We start from the raw sequence: 19,510 nt of genomic DNA on the forward strand, positions 1-19,510 counted from the left end.
TAAAACACGAAGCAAAACCTACTAAAGCCTATAATATAAGTTCATAAGAATTCGAAGTTTGGAAGTGTTTTCCTGCCTTTGATCTTTGAAAATTGCAAGAGTATAATATATTCGGTAGCACTCGAATCTAGCTGTTTCTTACTTATTTACTTTACCTACTTTTTTCTTTGAAAATACCGAAGACTAGGTGAAGGCAGCGCCAACACCACCACCCAAGCACTAATTTAGATAAGCAGATGTTATAGAACAATATAGTTTTATTGGTTAGCGGTGGATTGAGATCGCGTTATAGACACTCTGTCTATTAGGCAACAATTAAGCGAGTCACTCCTGCTTGTTATCTAATATACATTATTAAATAAACAGTAATAGATACGGATTGTTTATTATTAGATGTGAGAATTCATCTGCTCGTTACTTCTAGATCAAGATAAGTTAATAATAAAACAAGAAAAAACATTAACTTTCGCAGCACCGAAGCTAATATACCCTTCACAGGTGCATTTCTTTTAGTAACTATGTGTTCAGTTTGTTTGGCAGCTATATGCTATAGTAATCCGATCTGACAAATTTTTCGGAGATTATATTATTATCTTAGAAAATAGCCTGTGCCAACTTTTGTGAAGATACATTGTCAAATGTGAGAGTTTTCCATAAAAGAACTTGATTCCGATCGTTCAGTTTGTATGGCAGCTATATGTTATAGTGGTCCGAAATCGGCAGTTCCGACAAATGAGCAGCTTCTTGAAGAGGATATGACGTCCAAAACGATACCATTAAAACTGAGGGACTAGTTCGTATATACAGACAGACAGACGGGAAGCAGACAGACGGACATGGCTAAACCAACTCAGCTCAACATACTGATCATATACTCGTATACATATATATATATATATACATATATATACTTTATAGTGTCTCCGACGCTTAATTCTGGGTGTTACAAACTTCGTGACAAACTTAATATACCCTGTTCAGGCTATAAAAAGAGGTTGGTTTCGAGAAAGTATCATTAGATCTCTGATTAATTGCCTCACATACTTGTATATAATATTAATACTACTTTGTCTATTAATTTAACTTTGTAAATTCGTAATAAAAAGCGCTATATGTATATAGGGTGTATGGTTTGTTTCCCTAATAAACAGAGAAAATCAATGATTTGTAATAAAACTAGCATAATCCATCCCTCCCACAGGGTTTTGTGCTGAGTTTGGGACCCGCTACGTAAAAAACACCCGCCATGAAAAGTAGAAAACCACCTTGCTGTTATAAAGAACAAGAAGAACATAATCTCCTTGCTTCATTATCTGCAGCCTCGTAATTTCTTTAAAGAACTTTCCTTCCACCGAACAAAGTCAAACTCTCGCAGTTACCAACATTTTATTTTTGGTCCATTATGACGTAGATAAACCACTGACTCAGATACTCTAGCTTCGACCATATCGAATATTAGAGCCCAGTGACTAACAGTTTTACTAAATAGTCGCTTCATACGTGTTCATAAAATAAAAGAGGGCATAAAACTAATTAAATAATTAAAATTAGAACGTAAACAATCGGGCGTTATAGTCGGCGCTACGACTTTCTCACAGTGATCATTATAATTAGCGGTACTGCTAGCCAATAGTTTCATTCAGTTGGAGCAGAGCGAGGACTCCAGTCGCGTTTGGGAGCTCGCGGTGATTGCACGCGTTGGCGAATATTTGGTAGGAAGAAGTGGTGTAAAAAATTTGATTCAAGATTGAAGTGTCCTCCGATAAGATTGTGAAGCTTAGACAAAGTTGACGGTTGTTGTGAGATTTTCACATTTACTTATGTTTGCGGGATATCTTCTTCTTCTTCTTTGCTGGCGTAGAAACCGCTTACGCGGTTATAGCCGAGTTAATAATAGCGCGCCAGTCGTTTCTTCTTTTAGCATGGTGGCGCCAATTAGAGATTCCATGCGAAGCCAGGTCTTTCTCCACCTGATCCTTCCAACGGAGTGGAGGTCTTCCTCTGCTTGCCCCGGCGGGTACTGCGTCGAATACTTTCAAAGCTGGAGTGTTTTCGTCCATTCGGACGACATGACCTAGCCAGCGTGGTCGCAGTCTTTTAATTCGCTGAACCTTGTCAATGCCGTCTTATACAGCTCATCGCTCCATCGAATGCGATATTCGCCGTGGCCAACGCGCAAAGGGTGATAAATCTTTCGCAGAACTTTTCTCTCGAAAACTCACAACGACGACTCATCAGATGTTGTCATCGTCTATGCCTCTGCACCATATACTTAACAGGACGGTAATAATGAGTAACTTATAGAGTTTTGTTTTTGTTCGTCGAGAGAGGACTTCTCAATTGCCTACTTAGTCCGAAGTAGCACCTGTTGGCAAAAGATATCCTGCATTGAAATTCGGCGGTTGTTAAGGCCAATGATCTCTTATAGAAGATTGTACCTTCTCGGTTTAGCTCTGCAGCTCGAATTATTTTCTCCAGAAGAAGGTTAAAGAAGACACACGAGAGAGAGTCGCCTTGTCTGAAACCTCGTTTGGTATCGAACGGCTCGGAGAAGTCCTTCCCGATCCTGACGGAGCTTTTAGTGTTGCTTAACGTCAGTTTACTCAGCTGTTTAACTTTGCGGGGATACCAAGTTCGGACATAGCGGTATTAAGCCAGTTGCTTTTCGTGCTGTGAAAGGCGGATTTTAAATCGACGAAGAGGTAGTATGTGTCGATTCTCTTTTCACGGGCCTTTTCCAAGATTTGGCGCATGGTGAATATCTGGTCAGTGTTTGTGGGATATTTTTGTATCAACAATTAAAGCGGATTAAAATTGCTACTTACGGTTTTTGTATATAACTTTCGGGCATTTTTATGAAGCAAACCAAAATAAATATTCGAAATAAATATTGATAATAGTGCTCTTAATCGGCTGAAAATAATTTAAACCAATTTGATTTTGAAGTGTGTGCTCTAGAAAATTACTAGTAAAGTGCTATTGGTAGTATTGAAGCAATGTGAAAATTCATAATTCGACGAAAGTTTAAAAAAATAATTGTGAAAGGCCAGTTATTCATACGAAGATACGGACAAATGGGCATGGCTAAATCGAGTCAATACGTCACACTGATCATTTCTATATATACTTTATGGGGTCCCTGACGTTTCCTTCTGGGAGTTAAAAATTTTATAGCAAACTTAAGGAATCGTCTCAGTGTGACCCTCCGAAAAATTCCTTATCCGGGATTTTTTTTAATGTTGATTTTAATTAAACAGTCTCGTTCTTTTTAGAAATAAATGCAACTTAATTTTTTTTACGTTTCTTTATTGGGTGTACAATAGTTAAATAAATTGTTGAAATGACACGTAAAAAGAGATCCTGTACGACCGGCCGTAATTTTGATCTAAAACAAAAATTTCAAAAAGATTATTAATCTGTAGGAAAGTCGCTTTCGCGCTATAGAAGTTTTTTTTTTTATTAAAATTTGACAAAATGATGGCGGTTTAAACAAAACGTTTCGAATTTTACCCTTTTCTGTTCGTAAAAAAAAAAAAAATAGGAAGATTTAAAAAAAAAAGCTTCCATAGCGCAATAGCGAATGAAGTTAAAAATATTTTCTCCAAATTGGAACCAGATAACTTCAAAACTCTTCCTTTGAGAGTGGAAACCGAATTGAAAAAAAGAATGTACATTAAGGGCCGCAGAAGAAAATTGTTCAAACTACACTTCTGAAATATTTTCAACGAATTTATTTTTCGTGGTAAAAATCGTAATACAAATCTTTCGAATTTTTGACAAAAAAGGCACAAAAAACCAATGCGGTATGACATGGTTTATTTCAAAGATTTTGGCACGAACGTAGATTTGACCAGTTTAAGACACAAAACACATTCTTCAAAATGGTTTGGGTTAAGCCAAATGATATTCCAAACCCTCCAGCGAGAGCCCTAATTATCAATCGCCGATTTTGAAGCACCAAATCTTTGATTTTTTTGTACGTGGCTCTTGTCGGTAGAGGGTGATGTCGTCCAGAGCGCGGTTTGTCTGTAACGCGTTCTCAGGTCACTTCGAACTCCTTGCACTATTTATAAACTTTTTTTGTGACATAGTTTGATCACCAAAGGCCTTCAGCAATATTTCCAACGTGTTTGCATAAAAATTTTCTTTCCACTAACAAAATTTGAAGCAAGTTCTTTGCTCAACAAAATCAATCATTGTAAAAATCGGAAAATTCAATTTTAGTTTCTTACAAAAACACGCGTAATTTGGAGATATTTAAATAATTTTAAAAGTAACCCTGCTTTTCTGCTGACCGAAAGTTTTAAAAAACTTACTTTTTGATCACAGCAACAAATCCAGATTTTGTATGTGAATCAGTAAATAATTTAGCATTTTATGTTTCCAGACATTTTCCGAAAAATGAGTTTTATAATTATTAGGTCTTTGAACCTTGAGCTCTCGACTCTCGTAGAGCTGGAATTAAAAACGATTTCTGATATTTTAGAGCTTACATATTATATACTCACATACATATGTATAACAAACATTTTAATAGTACATATATAGTATAGTATCTAATGGAAATCATAAAAGGTAAAATGTTTATACGGAAACAAAAAAATTCAAAACTGTTTACGCGCTTCTAATTAAACATAATACTAATAAATAAATGAGGGAATATAGTTTTCTTTTACAACTTTATGATTTTACAGCAGAGATTGCCAACGTTATTGTTCTTGAATTTGTTAAACAAATAACTGTAATGTTTATTATTTTTTATCTCCACTACGTATGTAAATACAGTATATATGAATATATGATATATAGGCAGTACGTATGCAAATGATCGCGACATTCTTTGTTCGTCCATTGAAACAATTAAATGATTTGTTACACTCAGAAGCGTGAAAATTCCTAGATCATGAATTGGAATCCACAATTTGTGTGTGAACACGTCTCTGGATTCATGCATACATACATATAAAGAAACAATTAAGAATAGTTCTGTCTACCATACACTGAAGGGCTTCAATTTGTAATGTTAAGAAATTAAGGTGGCATTTGTTGTTGTTGCATAGTATTATTTATCTGCAGAAAGCAAAGTGTTTTGAACTGTTTCATTTTCTTAATTTTAGCAAAAGCCTTGTGCCCTCAAGTTTCTTTAAAAGAACATAAAAATGGTCAGTAGTAGCTATAATCTTTCAATACCAGGTCCTTCAGATCCTGCTGAAAACTTCAAAAAATCAGAAGGTCTGCCAGGACCAAACGATTTTCAGGAAACACAAACGTAAGTTGTACTCTTTATACTTTCATTCCTCCTTTACTAATATTTGTACTTTGGTCTTCTGCTTTTAGTGAGAGCCATACTACAGAAAAGAAGTATCCTTATTTGGAGTTGGTAAGTGACAACTTAATAAATTCAGTAGTCTAAATTAGTGACTGTTTGATCACAAAAATCATACTTATATGTTAATAGACCGATTATTATTGATTTTTACGCCAAATTAAATAGCGTATAAATATTAATTAATATTATTTATACAACTATTTATTGTAGCTATTCAAATAAAATCCGTCAGCCTAGATAATATTTGCAATAATTTTAATATGACAAATGCAACTTTGGCGTTTTAAGGTTTTCTCACCAACAAAAGTTAAAATTTCACACATAAACTATGCACATTAGATTATAGATTCGTAAGAGTCCTATGTCATAATACCTCATTATTTAAATTTAATTCAAATAATAATCAGTTTAGTTTGTTTATATAATAAATTACGCATTGGAATTTTTAAAACATTAAAATTTATATATAGTACATATATAAAAAAAAACAGTGTGCTAACAGAAGGCAAATGTTCGGGTGTAACCGAACGTTTTATACTGCCGCAATTTTAAAGTATCAAAGCCTGATATTCAAGGTCTTCACTATTATGCATTAATAATCAGTTGCTGATTATTTTTAAGAAAACTTGTCCGCCTAATTCCAATAAAAAATTTGAATCGGTTTAAAACCAGTTAGAAGGTGTAAATCACTATATCGTGCATATTGGAGCAAGAGGAATCTGGAATAATGATTGCATTAACTTTTAGCAATACTCAAGTATAGCATTTTTGTATTTGAAATACACGTCGTTTTGTGAGACTCAAAAGTAAATTCTTCGATTTTATACTATTTCTGAATTTATTGAACAGAGAAGTACCATAATGCACCATCTCATACTGCATTGATTATTCGTGATCATTTCACCACATTTCAACTAATATCGTGCCGCCACCACTTACCTTCGTGTAATATCTGGCTATTCAGCAAATTCACATGACCCCTCCGAGGACACCGTTTTGACTCAATTGAGGATATAAAAGCTGAATAGAAGAAGGCTCTGATGGACATCACGACGGAGAGTTTTTCCAAGTGCTATGATAACTGGAAAATTCGTTGGCATATGTCAGTGTATTGCAACGGGTGGGGATTACTTTGAAGGAGATGAAATGGACAAAATTCACTTTTCAATTTGATCATAAAATATTATTTTACTTTGGAGTTCAGTTATAGGCTTTCGATTAACGGTATTTTGTCTGCAATACCAGATTTCATCAAAACTCGTATATCCATTTTATTTACTCAAGTTATCACTTGCACTGCTTTCAATTCGTCTCCTTATCCTCTTTTCAATACATACTCTCCTCATCCTCTTTTCTATACATACATACATACATACATACATACATATACGTGGGTTGGACAGCAGGTAACCAGGTCGAACATCGAATTTATGGCCTCTAGCTTACATTCAAAATTGTAGCCGGAAATGTAACGTAACGAAATTAAAACTAAATTAACTAAACATACAAGTTTGTATATAATAAAACTAAATTGAAATATAATTAACTAATTAGTATTATAAAAGTTTAACTGCATAATAAAACAAGAGATAAGTAATAACAATGAGAAAGATTTATGATAATAGCTGCACTCAGTGCACTTAAAGTATTTATTACAAAAGTGCGATTTATACATATGTATGTATATACATAACTCGCACATCTATCTCGATTACTTTTATATAGGCGAACAAATACGAAGGTGTTGCGAGATTATAAATTTGGTCAACAACGATTTCTTCGACAACGATTAATAAAATAAATCCTTCAAAGTCTAGATAATTTTAGGTTAGGTTAGCTTAAATGGTCGATCTTAAAAGGGGATTTTACTTGGACAGCCTTTAGCGCCGGTCCGTTGTGGTGGCTAGGACTCCTTTAAAAAATTGTTATAATGGCCCGCATAAATTGACAAAGCGTTTTAAGCAGACCAGAAATTTGTTGAGGCGGCCAATGACAGTTACAGCTATGTCTGGTGTTTGGCCGAAAGAATGTCTGCCGTGATATTTCAGCATCAGTTTTGCAAAGGCTAAGCAATGGACGAGAGATTATCTGGATGTTTCCAACTCACCTTCTTATATACAACTTTGATAATTTGCGTCCGACTAGATTTTTAGCCCTACAGCATGAAACCTATTGCAGCTTGCAAGAGAATTCCTTACGGAAGACGTCTCCTCCAACTTTTCCTTCTAACTTCGACCCATCCGTTAAAAAGATCATCTCTATAGCCTAAGAGCGGTTTTCCCAGCAATACACCTGCCGGTAATATCTAAGAGTGCTATGTGTGGAATGGCGTTAAATGCCAGTATAGAACATTATAAGCTTATCTATGGTTTCGTAGAGCCCTTACCTTCTCTACAACAGTATAGACAACCAATGCGTTATGTAATCTCTCCTCCATATTTAGCCTTCATGAAATCTTACTCTCAAGGATAAGCCCCATAGTCTTATCAACTTGTTGAAGGCGTGGGCCTCCGATTAAAGGGAGAGGGACGTCTGCGATTTTGTACCTCTTGGTAAATAAAACCATTTCTGTTTTGCTTGGATTGACAGCTAAACCGTTTCCATTTGCCCAGAAAGGTATCCAAATGCTGAAGTTCCCTTGGCTTAGCTCCTTTTCCTTTCCTTTTTCTATACATCGTCAACGTAGGTAATCACCCAATAGCCTCGCTCTTCGAGTTCTTTAATTATGTCTTTAACCACCATAGAAGAAAACTACCCCACCCCTCTACGACCGTTTTGTCGTAATTACTTATGTTATATAAAGTACTTTCAGTTCAATCCTAGCTCAAACTTTTCGAATGCACCTTCTTGAAGGCTCTCTCGATTTGCCTGCTGCAAATCCCTTGTTCATAAGGGCCACTCCAGCCATACCACTACATCGTGCAAAGCTGTGTCGACCGACCAGCCTTTCATGTACCAACCAAAGATAACCAAAATGAGCTAATAACCGGCCTTCGATATTAATGGTGTTAATAGTCCAGTTAACCAGTCCTTTGAAACATAACCTAATCTAACAAAATGAACGCGTTCAGTTTTGAGAACCAAAGAATATTATTAGTTAACTAGAAGCTAGGATGAACAACGGAATATACGTACTACATATACGCTTCAGGAATCTCTTTACCGATTAACAGCGAGATTAAATCTGATTTTACATTTGAAGTGCCTAAATAACTCTATGGTATCTTGATTGGTTATGAGAATAGAATGGATGGTCCTTAGCTCAAATACGGTTTCAATAACAAAAGTCCTCCAAAAATAATTCTACAGTCAGGCAAATAAAAATACATAGGTTACGGTAGTGGTAATGGTACTTAATAGAAAAATTATTTTTAAGTGTTTAAATGTATGTATTTTGTGGAAACAAACGCTGTAAATGGAATTTATACTTTTCAGTTTCGCTATACCAGCATATGGGATCGTCTGATAATGATCATCGGTATACTTGCGGCATCGCTGGCTTCAATATGCATGCCATACAATGTTATCACTTACGCCGAATTCACCACTCTGCTCATAGATCGCGATGTGGGTATTGGCACTTCAACGCCTGCACCAATCTTGAATATTTTCGGCGGTGGCAAGACGCTGTAAGTTTCACAATTTTTTCTGTAACTTCATTTATTTTTCACAAAAATAACAATTAAACATTGGTATCAATTAGCACAAATGCCACTCACGCCGAGAATATGCAGGCTGTTAAAGATGATGCGCTGGCTTATGCTTTGGGGATGGTGGCTGGTTGCATGGTCCAACTATTTCTTTTAAGTTTCTCCGTCATGATGTTGAATAAAGTGGCGCTCAGACAGGTTTGTGGGATACGATGGACTAATATGTATGTTTTTAAACTTATGTGATTATTTAACACAGATCGCGAAAATTCGAAAATTGTTTTTGGAGTCTATATTACGTCAAGATATGTCTTGGTATGACACTTCTGCCGGCAATACGTTCGCCAACAAAATGACAGAGTATGTGTGAAGGAAGAGTTTTATTCAAATTAAATTTCTTTAAATCATTTTATTCATTGCAGAGATTTAAACAAAATGAAGGAGGGCATTGGCGAAAAGGTCGCAATGTTTGTATTCCTGATAATGACGTTCGTTGCGGGAGTTATCTTCTCTTTTGTCTATGGCTGGCTGTTAACACTGATAGTGATCAGTTGCTGTCCATTTATTATTGTTTCTACGGCACTGGTGGCTAAAATTCAGGGCACTTTCACAGAAAAGGAGTTGAAGGCTTACTCGAATGCCGGTGCGGTCGCTGAAGAAGTCTTCTCGGGCATACGTACTGTGCTTGCCTTTAGCGGTGAACGCATAGAAACTGAAAGATTCGGCAAGTTGCTGGTGCCAGCTGAGAAGATGGGTCGAAAGAAAGGCTTCTACTCCGGTGTCGGCGCCGGCATTATGTGGTTCATAATTTATATTGCCTATGCGATAGCTATATGGTATGGCATTAAGTTGATATTGAAATATCGCTATATGGATGATAAGTTATACACGTCGGGTTCGTTAGTTATCGTGCTATTCAGCATCATCATGGGTGCACAGAACTTGGGCTTCTCACTGCCACATGTGGAGGCATTCGCAACGGCAAAAGGTGCGGCACAAAACGTCTTTGCCACCATCGATCGCAAGTCAGCGATTGATCCGTTAAATGAGAGTGGTGACAAATTGGAGTCTGTGACCGGTGACATAAGTTTCGAAAATTTACACTTCCGTTATCCAGCACGTTCAGATGTACAAGTACTCAAGGGCTTCTCATTGCAAGTTCGCGCTGGTCAAACCGTGGCTTTAGTGGGACCATCTGGTTGTGGTAAGTCCACCACTCTACAGTTGTTACAGCGCTTCTATGATGCTCCCAGTGGTTGCGTACGTCTCGATGGACGTGATCTACGTGAATTGAATGTGGGTTGGTTGCGGTCGCAGATAGGTGTAGTCGGTCAGGAACCAGTACTATTCGCTACTACCATTCGTGAAAATATACGTCAGGGCAAAACCACAGCAACACAAGAAGAAATCGAACAAGCCGCACGCATGGCCAATTGTCATGAATTCATTGTCAAACTACCGAGTGGTTATGATACCATGGTGGGTGAACGTGGCGCTCAAATGTCTGGTGGCCAGAAGCAACGTATAGCCATTGCACGTGCACTCATACGAAACCCTAAGATATTGTTGCTGGATGAGGCAACTTCGGCTTTAGACCCCACATCCGAGCGTCGGGTGCAGGATGCGCTCGATGTGGCCAGTCAAGGACGTACCACGTTGGTGGTTTCACATCGTCTTTCGACGGTGACAAACGCTGATTTGATTGTGTTTGTCAAAGATGGTGTGGTGGCTGAGCAGGGTACACACGATGAACTTATGCGCTCGGGTGGTCTTTACTGTAAGTTGGTAATGATATCGAAACGTAAGGAAGAAGAAGAGGCTTTGGCGAACACCTCCAATGCAGTGCGACAGCGTAAGCAACAACTGCAAGTGCCTGATAACTCCGACGATGAGGACGAAACAAGTGTCGATGAAGCCGACGATGAAAGTGATGTGGGCAAAAGTAAGACACCCAAACACTTGTTGAGATTTAAACGATATACATACATATTTTTTTACAGAGAAATCGAAAAGAAAGAAGCCTAAGGCCGAAAAGCATAAGATCACTTTCAAGCAACTGATGAAAATGAATGCTCCAGAGTGGCGTTACATACTAGTCGGCTGCATATCAGCTATGTTGCATGGCGCCACATTTCCTACATGGGCCGTGCTTTTCGGCGACTTCTTTGGCGTAAGTATCGAATAATATTTTAATGTATATCAATACCAACTCTTCCATCTACTCAATTCGATATAGATTTTATCCGATCCCGATGACAGTTACATCACAAGGCAATCGATTTTGTTTGCCTTTCTGCTCATCGTTATTGGCGTTATATCCGGGGTTAGCTCACTCTTGCAAACCTACATGTTCACCATCGCGGGTGCGAAGATGACATCCCGACTACGTCACGAAGCTTTCAAAGCCATAATCAGCCAAGAAGTCGCCTACTTCGATGACCAACGGAACTCAGTGGGTGCGCTATGTGCACGTCTTGCTGGCGATTGCTCGAACGTGCAGGGTGCAACGGGCTCGCGCATCGGCATCATTGTGCAAGCAATCTCTACTCTAACCATCGGCGTAATTCTATCGTTTACATACTCCTGGAATTTGACACTGGTCACTCTGCTTACTGTGCCGCTGGTGTGTGCGTGCATACTTTTCGAAGCACGATTTATGGAGGCGAGTACGAATGTAGAGCGATTGGCAATTGAAGATGCGTCGCGTGTTGCGGTGGAGGCAATAGCTAACATACGCACTGTGACCAGTCTGGGGCAGGAACGCCATGTGCTTGAGCGCTATTGCGAGCAAATAGACAAAGCCGATAAGGCGTGTCGCAAGAAGGTGCGTTTCCGCGGTGTCGTCTACGGTATGGGACAAACGGCACCGTTCTTAGCCTATGGGATTTCGTTGTACTACGGTGGTATTCTAGTATCCAATGATGAAGTACCGTATGCGAATATTATAAAGTGAGTGGAGTAAACTATTTCAATGATTTTTTGCCATAAATAATAATATGCACATCTTTAGAGTCTCCGAGGGACTTATTTTCGGCTCATGGATGTTAGGTCAGGCTCTGTCATATGCGCCCAATGTTAGCGCTGCAGTGCTATCAGCAGGACGCTTACTAAAACTGTTTCAACGTACACCCGCTATCTACAGTCCCGCAGATAAGCCATACAACACAACAATGGTAAGTCTTCAAACCAATATGGTCTAGTACTGAACATTTTTAATCATCCATTTCGATATTTTAGAAATCTGGAGGCGACATTACTTACGAAAACGTCGATTTCAATTACCCGAATCGCAAAGGCATAGCTATATTGCAGAACCTTAATTTGACCATCAAAGGCGGCACTACAGTGGCCTTGGTTGGACCTTCAGGTTCGGGCAAATCCACATGTGTACAGCTGCTGTTACGTTATTATGATCCTGTTCGGGGTAAAGTCAATCTGAGTGGCGTACCAACAACGGAATTCTCATTCGATAGCTTACGTTCCGGCATGGGTCTAGTTTCGCAAGAACCCGTTCTATTTGACCGAACCATTGCTGAAAATATTGCGTACGGCAACAATTTCCGCACAGATATTCCGATGGCTGAAATTATTGAAGCGGCCAAGAAATCGAACATACATGAGTTTATCACCTCCTTACCGCAAGGCTACAACACACGTTTGGGCAGCAAAGGCGCTCAACTGTCTGGAGGTCAGAAGCAACGCATTGCCATAGCACGCGCTATGGTACGTAATCCAAAGATATTGATACTGGATGAGGCTACTTCTGCATTGGATATGGAGAGTGAGAAGGTGGTGCAAGAAGCCCTTGACGCGGCACGTAGTGGTCGTACTTGCCTTACCATTGCGCATCGACTGACCACAGTGAGGGATGCGGACCTCATATGTGTGCTAAAGAGAGGTGTGGTGGTGGAGAAAGGCAATCACGAGGAATTAATGGCATTGAATGGCATATACGCAGAGCTGTACATGATGCAGCAAGTGGCTTAACCAATGGTTCTCCTTAGAATTAATGTTGGCAGTAACATGATATGTACATAAAGTTATTTATTGTGTAAAATAGATAAATACATTGGATTTTAACTAAACTTTTAAATTGGTATTTTACTGTAAAAACAACGAGGCTTAAACTGCAATGCACTGAAAATTGATGATGCGGGTTAAGTAGTGATGACACCAATATTCGGATACGCCGTTTACAGAGTACACGTTTTGCTTCAAAGCCTACTGTCCGTCATCGCACCGGGATTAGCAAGCGCATTTTTACGTTCTTGTATAGCGCATGTAAGTTTTCGGAAAGGTCCTAAAGGTAGCCCTAAAGATTTTAGATCCGCCTCGGTTAACAGTATCAACGTGTCCAGATCAATTTGTTGTTTCTGAAAACTAAAATGGTAAAACATTGTTACTTAGGTCGGGCAGCTCATTTTCAACTTGAAAATACTCACACAGGCAAATACTCTTCCAAGCCCCAGGCGGTGAGAAAACGTGCAATTGGATTGCATGCATTGTCTTGCTCATCGTCGCTATACCCATCCGCACCCTCAGAATCGGAATCAGATATATTGAGGAATGATCGTTGTTTGTTGCTACGTGTTTTCGTCACACTTGTGGCGCCACTCTGCCGCCCTGTTGCTGTGCTGGTACTCGTATTGCCGGTTTCCATGTCGTGTGGCAGATAGTCATCTGGCTGCAATTGACTAAGAGCCGCAGTCACTGAACGCCGAAACGCTATGCTACCTAACATCGGACGATCGAACAGGCCAGCCGGGCGTTGCATTGCGAATTCTTCACTCAATCGGCCAGTGGACGTTAGCGTATCCCCAAGTATATCGGGTTGTGAAAAAGAACGTGAAAGTGTGCCGTAAGCTAGCTTGGCGGTTTCGCGTTCACGATCACTGCTCGGTTCGTCTACTTCGAAAACATCGCTGATTTTACCTCGTTTACTGCTCTCTTCATTTGAGCTGAACGTACCCACATACAGCACTTCCGAGTCACGTTGTACACCTATAAGCGACGTTACTGTGCGTTTACCATCCGGTTCAATGCCACCAATCTTGAAGCCAGTCTCGTCTACTTTATTTGAATGACCCGAATGTTGGTGGCTGCGCAGCTTCTTCTGCACCGTACCGGCGCGACTCGCAATTGAGCCAACACTACCGCCGCTACCACTGCCAGGCGATACGAGCTCACTAAATTTTGTGGCCGTACTGCCGCTACTAATACTTGGACAGGGCGCAGCAAGTGGCGCTGAGTCTCGCGTTGGTTTATGCAGATTTCCTTGACTGGACCAAATCTTTTGTTTAAGTGTTGACAACATATTTGACTTATTGCTGTTGCTCGCTACGGCCATTGCTTTGCTGCCAGTTTCAATCTGGTCATTTTCCAGTTTTTGTTGACGTTTCATATATTCGCGCATGCGTTTCTCACAATTCTTTTCCGCTAGCTCACGCATAGCTTTGGCCTTTTTCCTGTAAAGAAACCCAATATTTAATTGCTTTTAGAGCCACTTACTATATATCACATATTTGTAGTGGCTTACTTGTCGTTGGTCTCGAAATTGGCTGTGGCGCTATCCAAATACCGTAGAATGTCATCGCGATTGTTGATGGCCGCTAAGTCCTTAGCACTATGACGATCGATATCAAGCGCATAAATATTGACGCCGAATTTTACCAGGAAGTCCACACAATGCAGATGTCCCTTAGCGGAGGCTAAATGTAGCGCCGTATTGCCAAACTGGTCACATTTGTCAGGGTCACCTCTGAGAAGCGAGAAAGTCCCATAAAATTTATGTATATATAATTATATAAATAATAAAGCAGTTAATTACCCTCTTCCACAAAGCAAACGTAACGCATCCAAACGTCCCTCAAAGGACGCCCATAGCACCGGTGTCATAGAATCATCGTCCTTAGCATTGGCATCCTTACGTGTAGCTTCTTTTAGAACGTCAAGTAAGCCATCTTTTGCAGCTCTGCAAATAGCAAATACCAAACATAAAAACTAGCGCCCTTATTTTTAGTCTACTTGCTTGCAGTGTAATTCTAGCTAGACTAAATGTTGATGTTATTAAAAAGAGGATCCAGAATACATTCTAAACTGAGCGCGTGAAATAATGGATGGAAAATTAAGTTAACTGATCAAATTTGGCCCACACTACCAATTCGAAATACGAATCTTTATTATCGCCTTCAAAATACGCTCCTGAGCCAATGCAAGCATCCCAACGCAAACCTGGGGTTGCAATCTGGAAACTCACAATTTTTGACATTTTTGATTGTATCATACTCAGAACATTTTGACATATGATCGCTATTTGTGTTGTTTATAGTAACTTAAAATATTCCTCTCGACCAAAAAATGGAACTAAATAGCGAACATTTTCGGGCGATTATTTTTGACAACTTTCGATGTGGATTAGCTCATCAACAGTGAATAAATGAACTTAATTTAATTTTTAACGCTGAAACTCCATTGAGGACTGGTGTTCATCGATGAATTTAATCGGGGTCGTAGATCACTCTAGACGAATTTCGGGAATGTCGTCCAAAATCAGTTGTTGTTCCGGAAACTATTGATGATGTGCACATACTGACATTGCACGATAGTCAAGTAACCCATCGTGAGATGGAGACAACTGTGAGCATTAGTGGGACTAGCATACCTTCAATATTGCATGAACTTTTCACTGTAAAAAAATGGTTCACGTTAGATCCTACACAATTTGTCAATCGCTCAAAAAAAGCCAATTGGTTGAAAGAAATGTTAACAAAATACGATAGCGGTGCTTCGAAACACATCTATGACATCGTGGCAGGCGATGAGTCCTATGAGCCTAAGAATAAACAACAGTTGTGCACGAAGGAATTCCAAGCAAATGGTTGCCTGTTTTTTTGGATAAGCTGGACATAGAGCAACCATACCACTGGTATACCACCATTTGATTGCCAGTTATATTTCAAGAAATCCGAAAAAGCAACCGCTGAAGACGTATCACTCTTCACCACGACAATCACACATCGACTGCAACAACTGTATTTTTGAGCACTCCAAACATCGATTTGATGACTCTGTATAGTCCAGGCTTGAAACCGAATGACTTCTTTTTATTTCCGTTCGGAAAAATAAAATAAGGGGTCAAAGTTTTTCGACACCTGAAGAGGCGGTGGATGCATTCAAAAGGCATGTTTTGGAGGTTCCTCAATCAGAGTTGCAAAAGTGCTTCCGAACATAAAAGGCATGCCGAAATATGAAAGGCAATCTACGTATAAGCTTCGGCAGGAGTGACCTTCAGTGCCTGCAGAGATTTTTTTTTTCGTTTCGGCTCGTTTTTAGAGCGCAATTCGCGCAATTGTTGGACGGTTTCGACATTTTTTCATCAATAGTGATGCATTTGATGGTTGAAGGATCTTCAGATGCTTTGACAAGCATATCTTTGGCTTTCTCTACTTTATGTGGTTTTTGGAAAACATTCAGTTCCTTTGGTATGAGTATAACATTTACACGTTTCATTGCCAAAATATTAACCTGGGCCCGCTATTCCATTGGAAACCACATAATTTCAAGAAAACTCGTCGTTAGTTTTTTGTTCGTGGTAAAAAACACCAAATGCTTTCGCGTTGTAAACAAACAGCTGTCAAAAACACTAATAGACCATATGAAGGTCAAACGAGTAAAGAAACAGGTTGTAACAAAAAATCAAAAAAATTGTTATGGATTTCCCCATATGGGCTAGTCCGAGTCAAATTTGATCAGATGGTAGAACAAAAATTATATAAAAGAAACGGCTGATTAGCAAGCACCGAATATCGAAAGCGCGAAAACCAAGAAGTTAGCTTGTTTTGTATCTTCTGCATGCTGCGAATATATGTATGTGCATACATATGTACATATAGACATACATAAGTATGTATGCTTGATTGATAACAATTGCAAACTTGTTGAAATTTTATCTTGAACGTTGTTGGTATGCTGAAGAAGTGTGTGATTGTATTTAAAAGAAATATTTAGGTACTCACTTGTGAAATCGGTCCGAAGACATGCTTGGTTTTTATTTCCTTTTTTTTACTTTGAATTCACTGTTCGTATGCGATAAACTCCAAAATGATCACGTTTCATTACATACATATGTATATGTATGCCACTATTAAACAGTCTTTGGGCAAAATTATATTCTCATATGCATGTACATACATATGTGTGTAGCATTCATCGCACTTTTATTTCTTTAGTCTTTGCTATTGGTAACCCACTTCGGGTTGAGACTGTAAGCTAATGCCAATGTTTTGACTAACAAACATTCTTATCCTTACTTGTACGTACAAATGTGTGTATGTGAATATGTAAATAATAAATAAAAAAATTTACCATAAAAAAACTTGATGAACAATGAATGAACTTGAAAAACAAGACGTTTGCAAAATTTCAGACCGATATCTCAACAACTGCATATTCGTATATACGACAGACGGACAGATGGGCGGACATGAAAAGTTGTTTTGATTTTAGAAGCATATGTACATATGTATATATAATACTTAGATATTTGACACTTTCCACCAAGAGTCCATAACGCTTAGGAAGCACTTTTTCGATCTGTGTTCCTTAACCGGCACTGGAGTCCTAAGCCCAAAAGTGGCATTTGCATTTAAACCCACTTCGGTCATAATAAAAAAGGTATAGTGAAATTCTCCACAATAGACAGTCCTTTTAACAGAACGCCTCCCATAACCGGACAAACTTCATGAGCACAACGTTTTCATTAACATTTTCATACAAACCCAATTCCTACAATCGGACATGAATACGTTCCAATGACGGGACACGGACACTATTTTATTAACATTTCGTTCAAATTATCTCCAATAAAAGGAGAAAATTTCATAAATTGTGTCAAGAAAATTGTGTACATTTCTAGTTCCCGTTATTTCTAATTAATTTGTGGAGTTTTGCGACAGTTTATTTTTTGCATGTGCAAAATGATCACAGAAAACAAATTGACTTCCGCTGGCGCCGGCTGGTTTGCGGTGGCTCATCGGAAACTAATGAAATAATTGTCATTTATTCACACCTGTCTGACATTGGTTAACATTTATTAGTTCAGTAAAACTGAGTTTCATCTTCGGACTGTAAGAATACGTTTAAAACACACGTTTTTGACACTCCCATATCCGGACAAAAACACTGCCACAGTGGCTGTCCGGTTATGAGAAATTTCACTGCATCGGTATGTATGTACATATGAATGATTGACAACGAAATTACTTCCGGCGAAGAATCGATCTCTAAATCAGTTAGATGTAATACAAATGTATGTATGTATATCTATTTGCATACAACCCATCTGCATGTACATACGTATGTACATTTATTTATATATGGTATAGCGCATTGTAACATTGCTATGGCTATATGTACACATTAATTGAATGAGACCTGGTGCGCTATAACGGAACTTTAATTTGGAGTTCACTCAACTGTTTACAGAGAGTTGACGAATGTAATAAATTGGTTGGTAAGTATACATACATATGTACGTATGTACACACATAAATACAAACTAACAACAAATTCACTGTACATTTTTAGTTGTACATACAATTTCAGTAATTTTTAGCGACTTTACAACACCGTCAACAAAAACTTGCAGAGGCAAAATCAACGTATGCAAATGTTTTCAATGAAAAGTATACGCACATACAATTACACATATACAAGTATGTATGTACAAATGTATATCTACATTTGATGCTGAAAAAGTTCGTGTAATTACCACCAATTCTAATCACAAAAATTAATATTCACAAAATTTGTATCTCAGAAAAAGTACTGAATATCTGTATGTACGTACACACTACATAGGAATTTGCATTCGTACAACACGAAAACAACAATGAACACAACACTATCGGCGAGAAGCGACGTGTACATACGCAACTGCAACTTTTTCTTAACGCGGCGCAAGCGAGTTTTCTTTCCACCGCTTCTATCACCTGGTTGCAGTAACTGTTAGCGCGATCGCTAGTTTCACGATGTTGTTGGCGGAATGAGTGGCACACAAAGACTGCGGTAACTTTAGCTCGTTGAAAGCGATTTGGCCAATATATGTAAACTGTTGTCTATTGTGAGTACGCTTAGTTAACTTGGCTTGCAGAATTGTAGCCGAGCTCGCCATGGTAATAAGAGTTTTTCTGTCTCTTTGCGAGTCGACGACTGTTGAGCATTTACACATATACATACATACCTGTGCACATAAAACACTATTACCAGAGAATGTGTAATTAAAATTCTATGTTCTCTGCTTTCAAATTTTTTTTGTTTCTTGTTGGTAGGTGTCTGTGCTCTTTCAAACAATCTTACAAATTCGGTTCCGGTTGTCGCTAAAAAAACAACTCACATTTGGCTTGGGAGCACTGAAAGTCGAAATCTGCAGAGAACGTAAATTTTACACGGTCATGATAAACGTTCTGTTCTGTTATAATTTTACGTTCTCTGTCAATAAGAAAAACAAAAATACATCATACAATGTCAAAAC

The 19,510-nt window shown here is 38.5% G+C and overlaps 2 protein-coding genes across 6 annotated transcripts in view; one reads left to right on the plus strand and one right to left on the minus strand.

Annotated features, from left to right (window-relative positions):
- The window catches only part of LOC120770297 (multidrug resistance protein homolog 49), a 26,667-nt gene extending 13,595 nt beyond the window's left edge, over positions 1 to 13,072 (plus strand). For 2 of the 3 annotated variants that reach the window (XM_040097659.1, XM_040097657.1), the window contains exons 6-11: positions 9,239 to 9,339; positions 9,402 to 10,921; positions 10,980 to 11,149; positions 11,216 to 11,928; positions 11,990 to 12,152; positions 12,217 to 13,072. In XM_040097659.1, coding sequence (XP_039953593.1) covers positions 9,239 to 9,339; positions 9,402 to 10,921; positions 10,980 to 11,149; positions 11,216 to 11,928; positions 11,990 to 12,152; positions 12,217 to 12,966 — 3,417 coding nt within the window. In that variant the 3' untranslated portion in view covers positions 12,967 to 13,072. Of the gene's footprint in view, positions 1 to 5,117; positions 5,270 to 5,337; positions 5,381 to 8,764; positions 8,959 to 9,032; positions 9,178 to 9,238; positions 9,340 to 9,401; positions 10,922 to 10,979; positions 11,150 to 11,215; positions 11,929 to 11,989; positions 12,153 to 12,216 lie in introns of all 3 variants that reach the window. The other variant, XM_040097660.1, reaches the window with a different exon arrangement.
- LOC120770298 (Usher syndrome type-1G protein homolog) lies at positions 13,007 to 19,014 on the minus strand. 3 transcript variants are annotated; one of them, XM_040097661.1, is made up of 6 exons: positions 18,969 to 19,014; positions 16,995 to 17,287; positions 14,807 to 14,950; positions 14,516 to 14,737; positions 13,422 to 14,444; positions 13,007 to 13,359 (listed from the first exon to the last, which is right to left on the minus strand). In XM_040097661.1, exons 2-6 carry the CDS (start codon positions 17,015 to 17,017, stop codon positions 13,194 to 13,196), a joined length of 1,578 nt encoding a protein of 525 aa, XP_039953595.1. In that variant the 5' UTR covers positions 17,018 to 17,287; positions 18,969 to 19,014; the 3' UTR covers positions 13,007 to 13,193. The 3 variants fall into 3 exon arrangements, with proteins under 3 accessions (XP_039953595.1, XP_039953597.1, XP_039953596.1); XM_040097663.1 differs by having other exon boundaries at positions 16,995 to 17,131; positions 18,909 to 19,007; XM_040097662.1 differs by having other exon boundaries at positions 16,995 to 17,247; positions 18,827 to 19,007.
- Positions 19,015 to 19,510: the final 496 nt, after the last annotated feature.

Source organism: Bactrocera tryoni, chromosome 3, assembly GCF_016617805.1.
Source record: "Bactrocera tryoni isolate S06 chromosome 3, CSIRO_BtryS06_freeze2, whole genome shotgun sequence".
NCBI lineage: Eukaryota > Metazoa > Arthropoda > Insecta > Diptera > Tephritidae > Bactrocera > Bactrocera tryoni.

Bases quoted from the DNA above. Each gene is read 5' to 3' on its own strand.
- LOC120770298 (XM_040097661.1), bottom strand. From the start codon at position 17,017: ATGTCTTCGGACCGATTTCACAA. The intron at 14,951-16,994 runs GTGAGTACCTAA...TGCTATTTGCAG, and splicing joins TCTTCGGACCGATTTCACAA to AGCTGCAAAAGATGGCTTAC. The intron at 13,360-13,421 runs GTGAGTATTTTC...TTACCATTTTAG, and splicing joins TTGGAAGAGTATTTGCCTGT to TTTTCAGAAACAACAAATTG.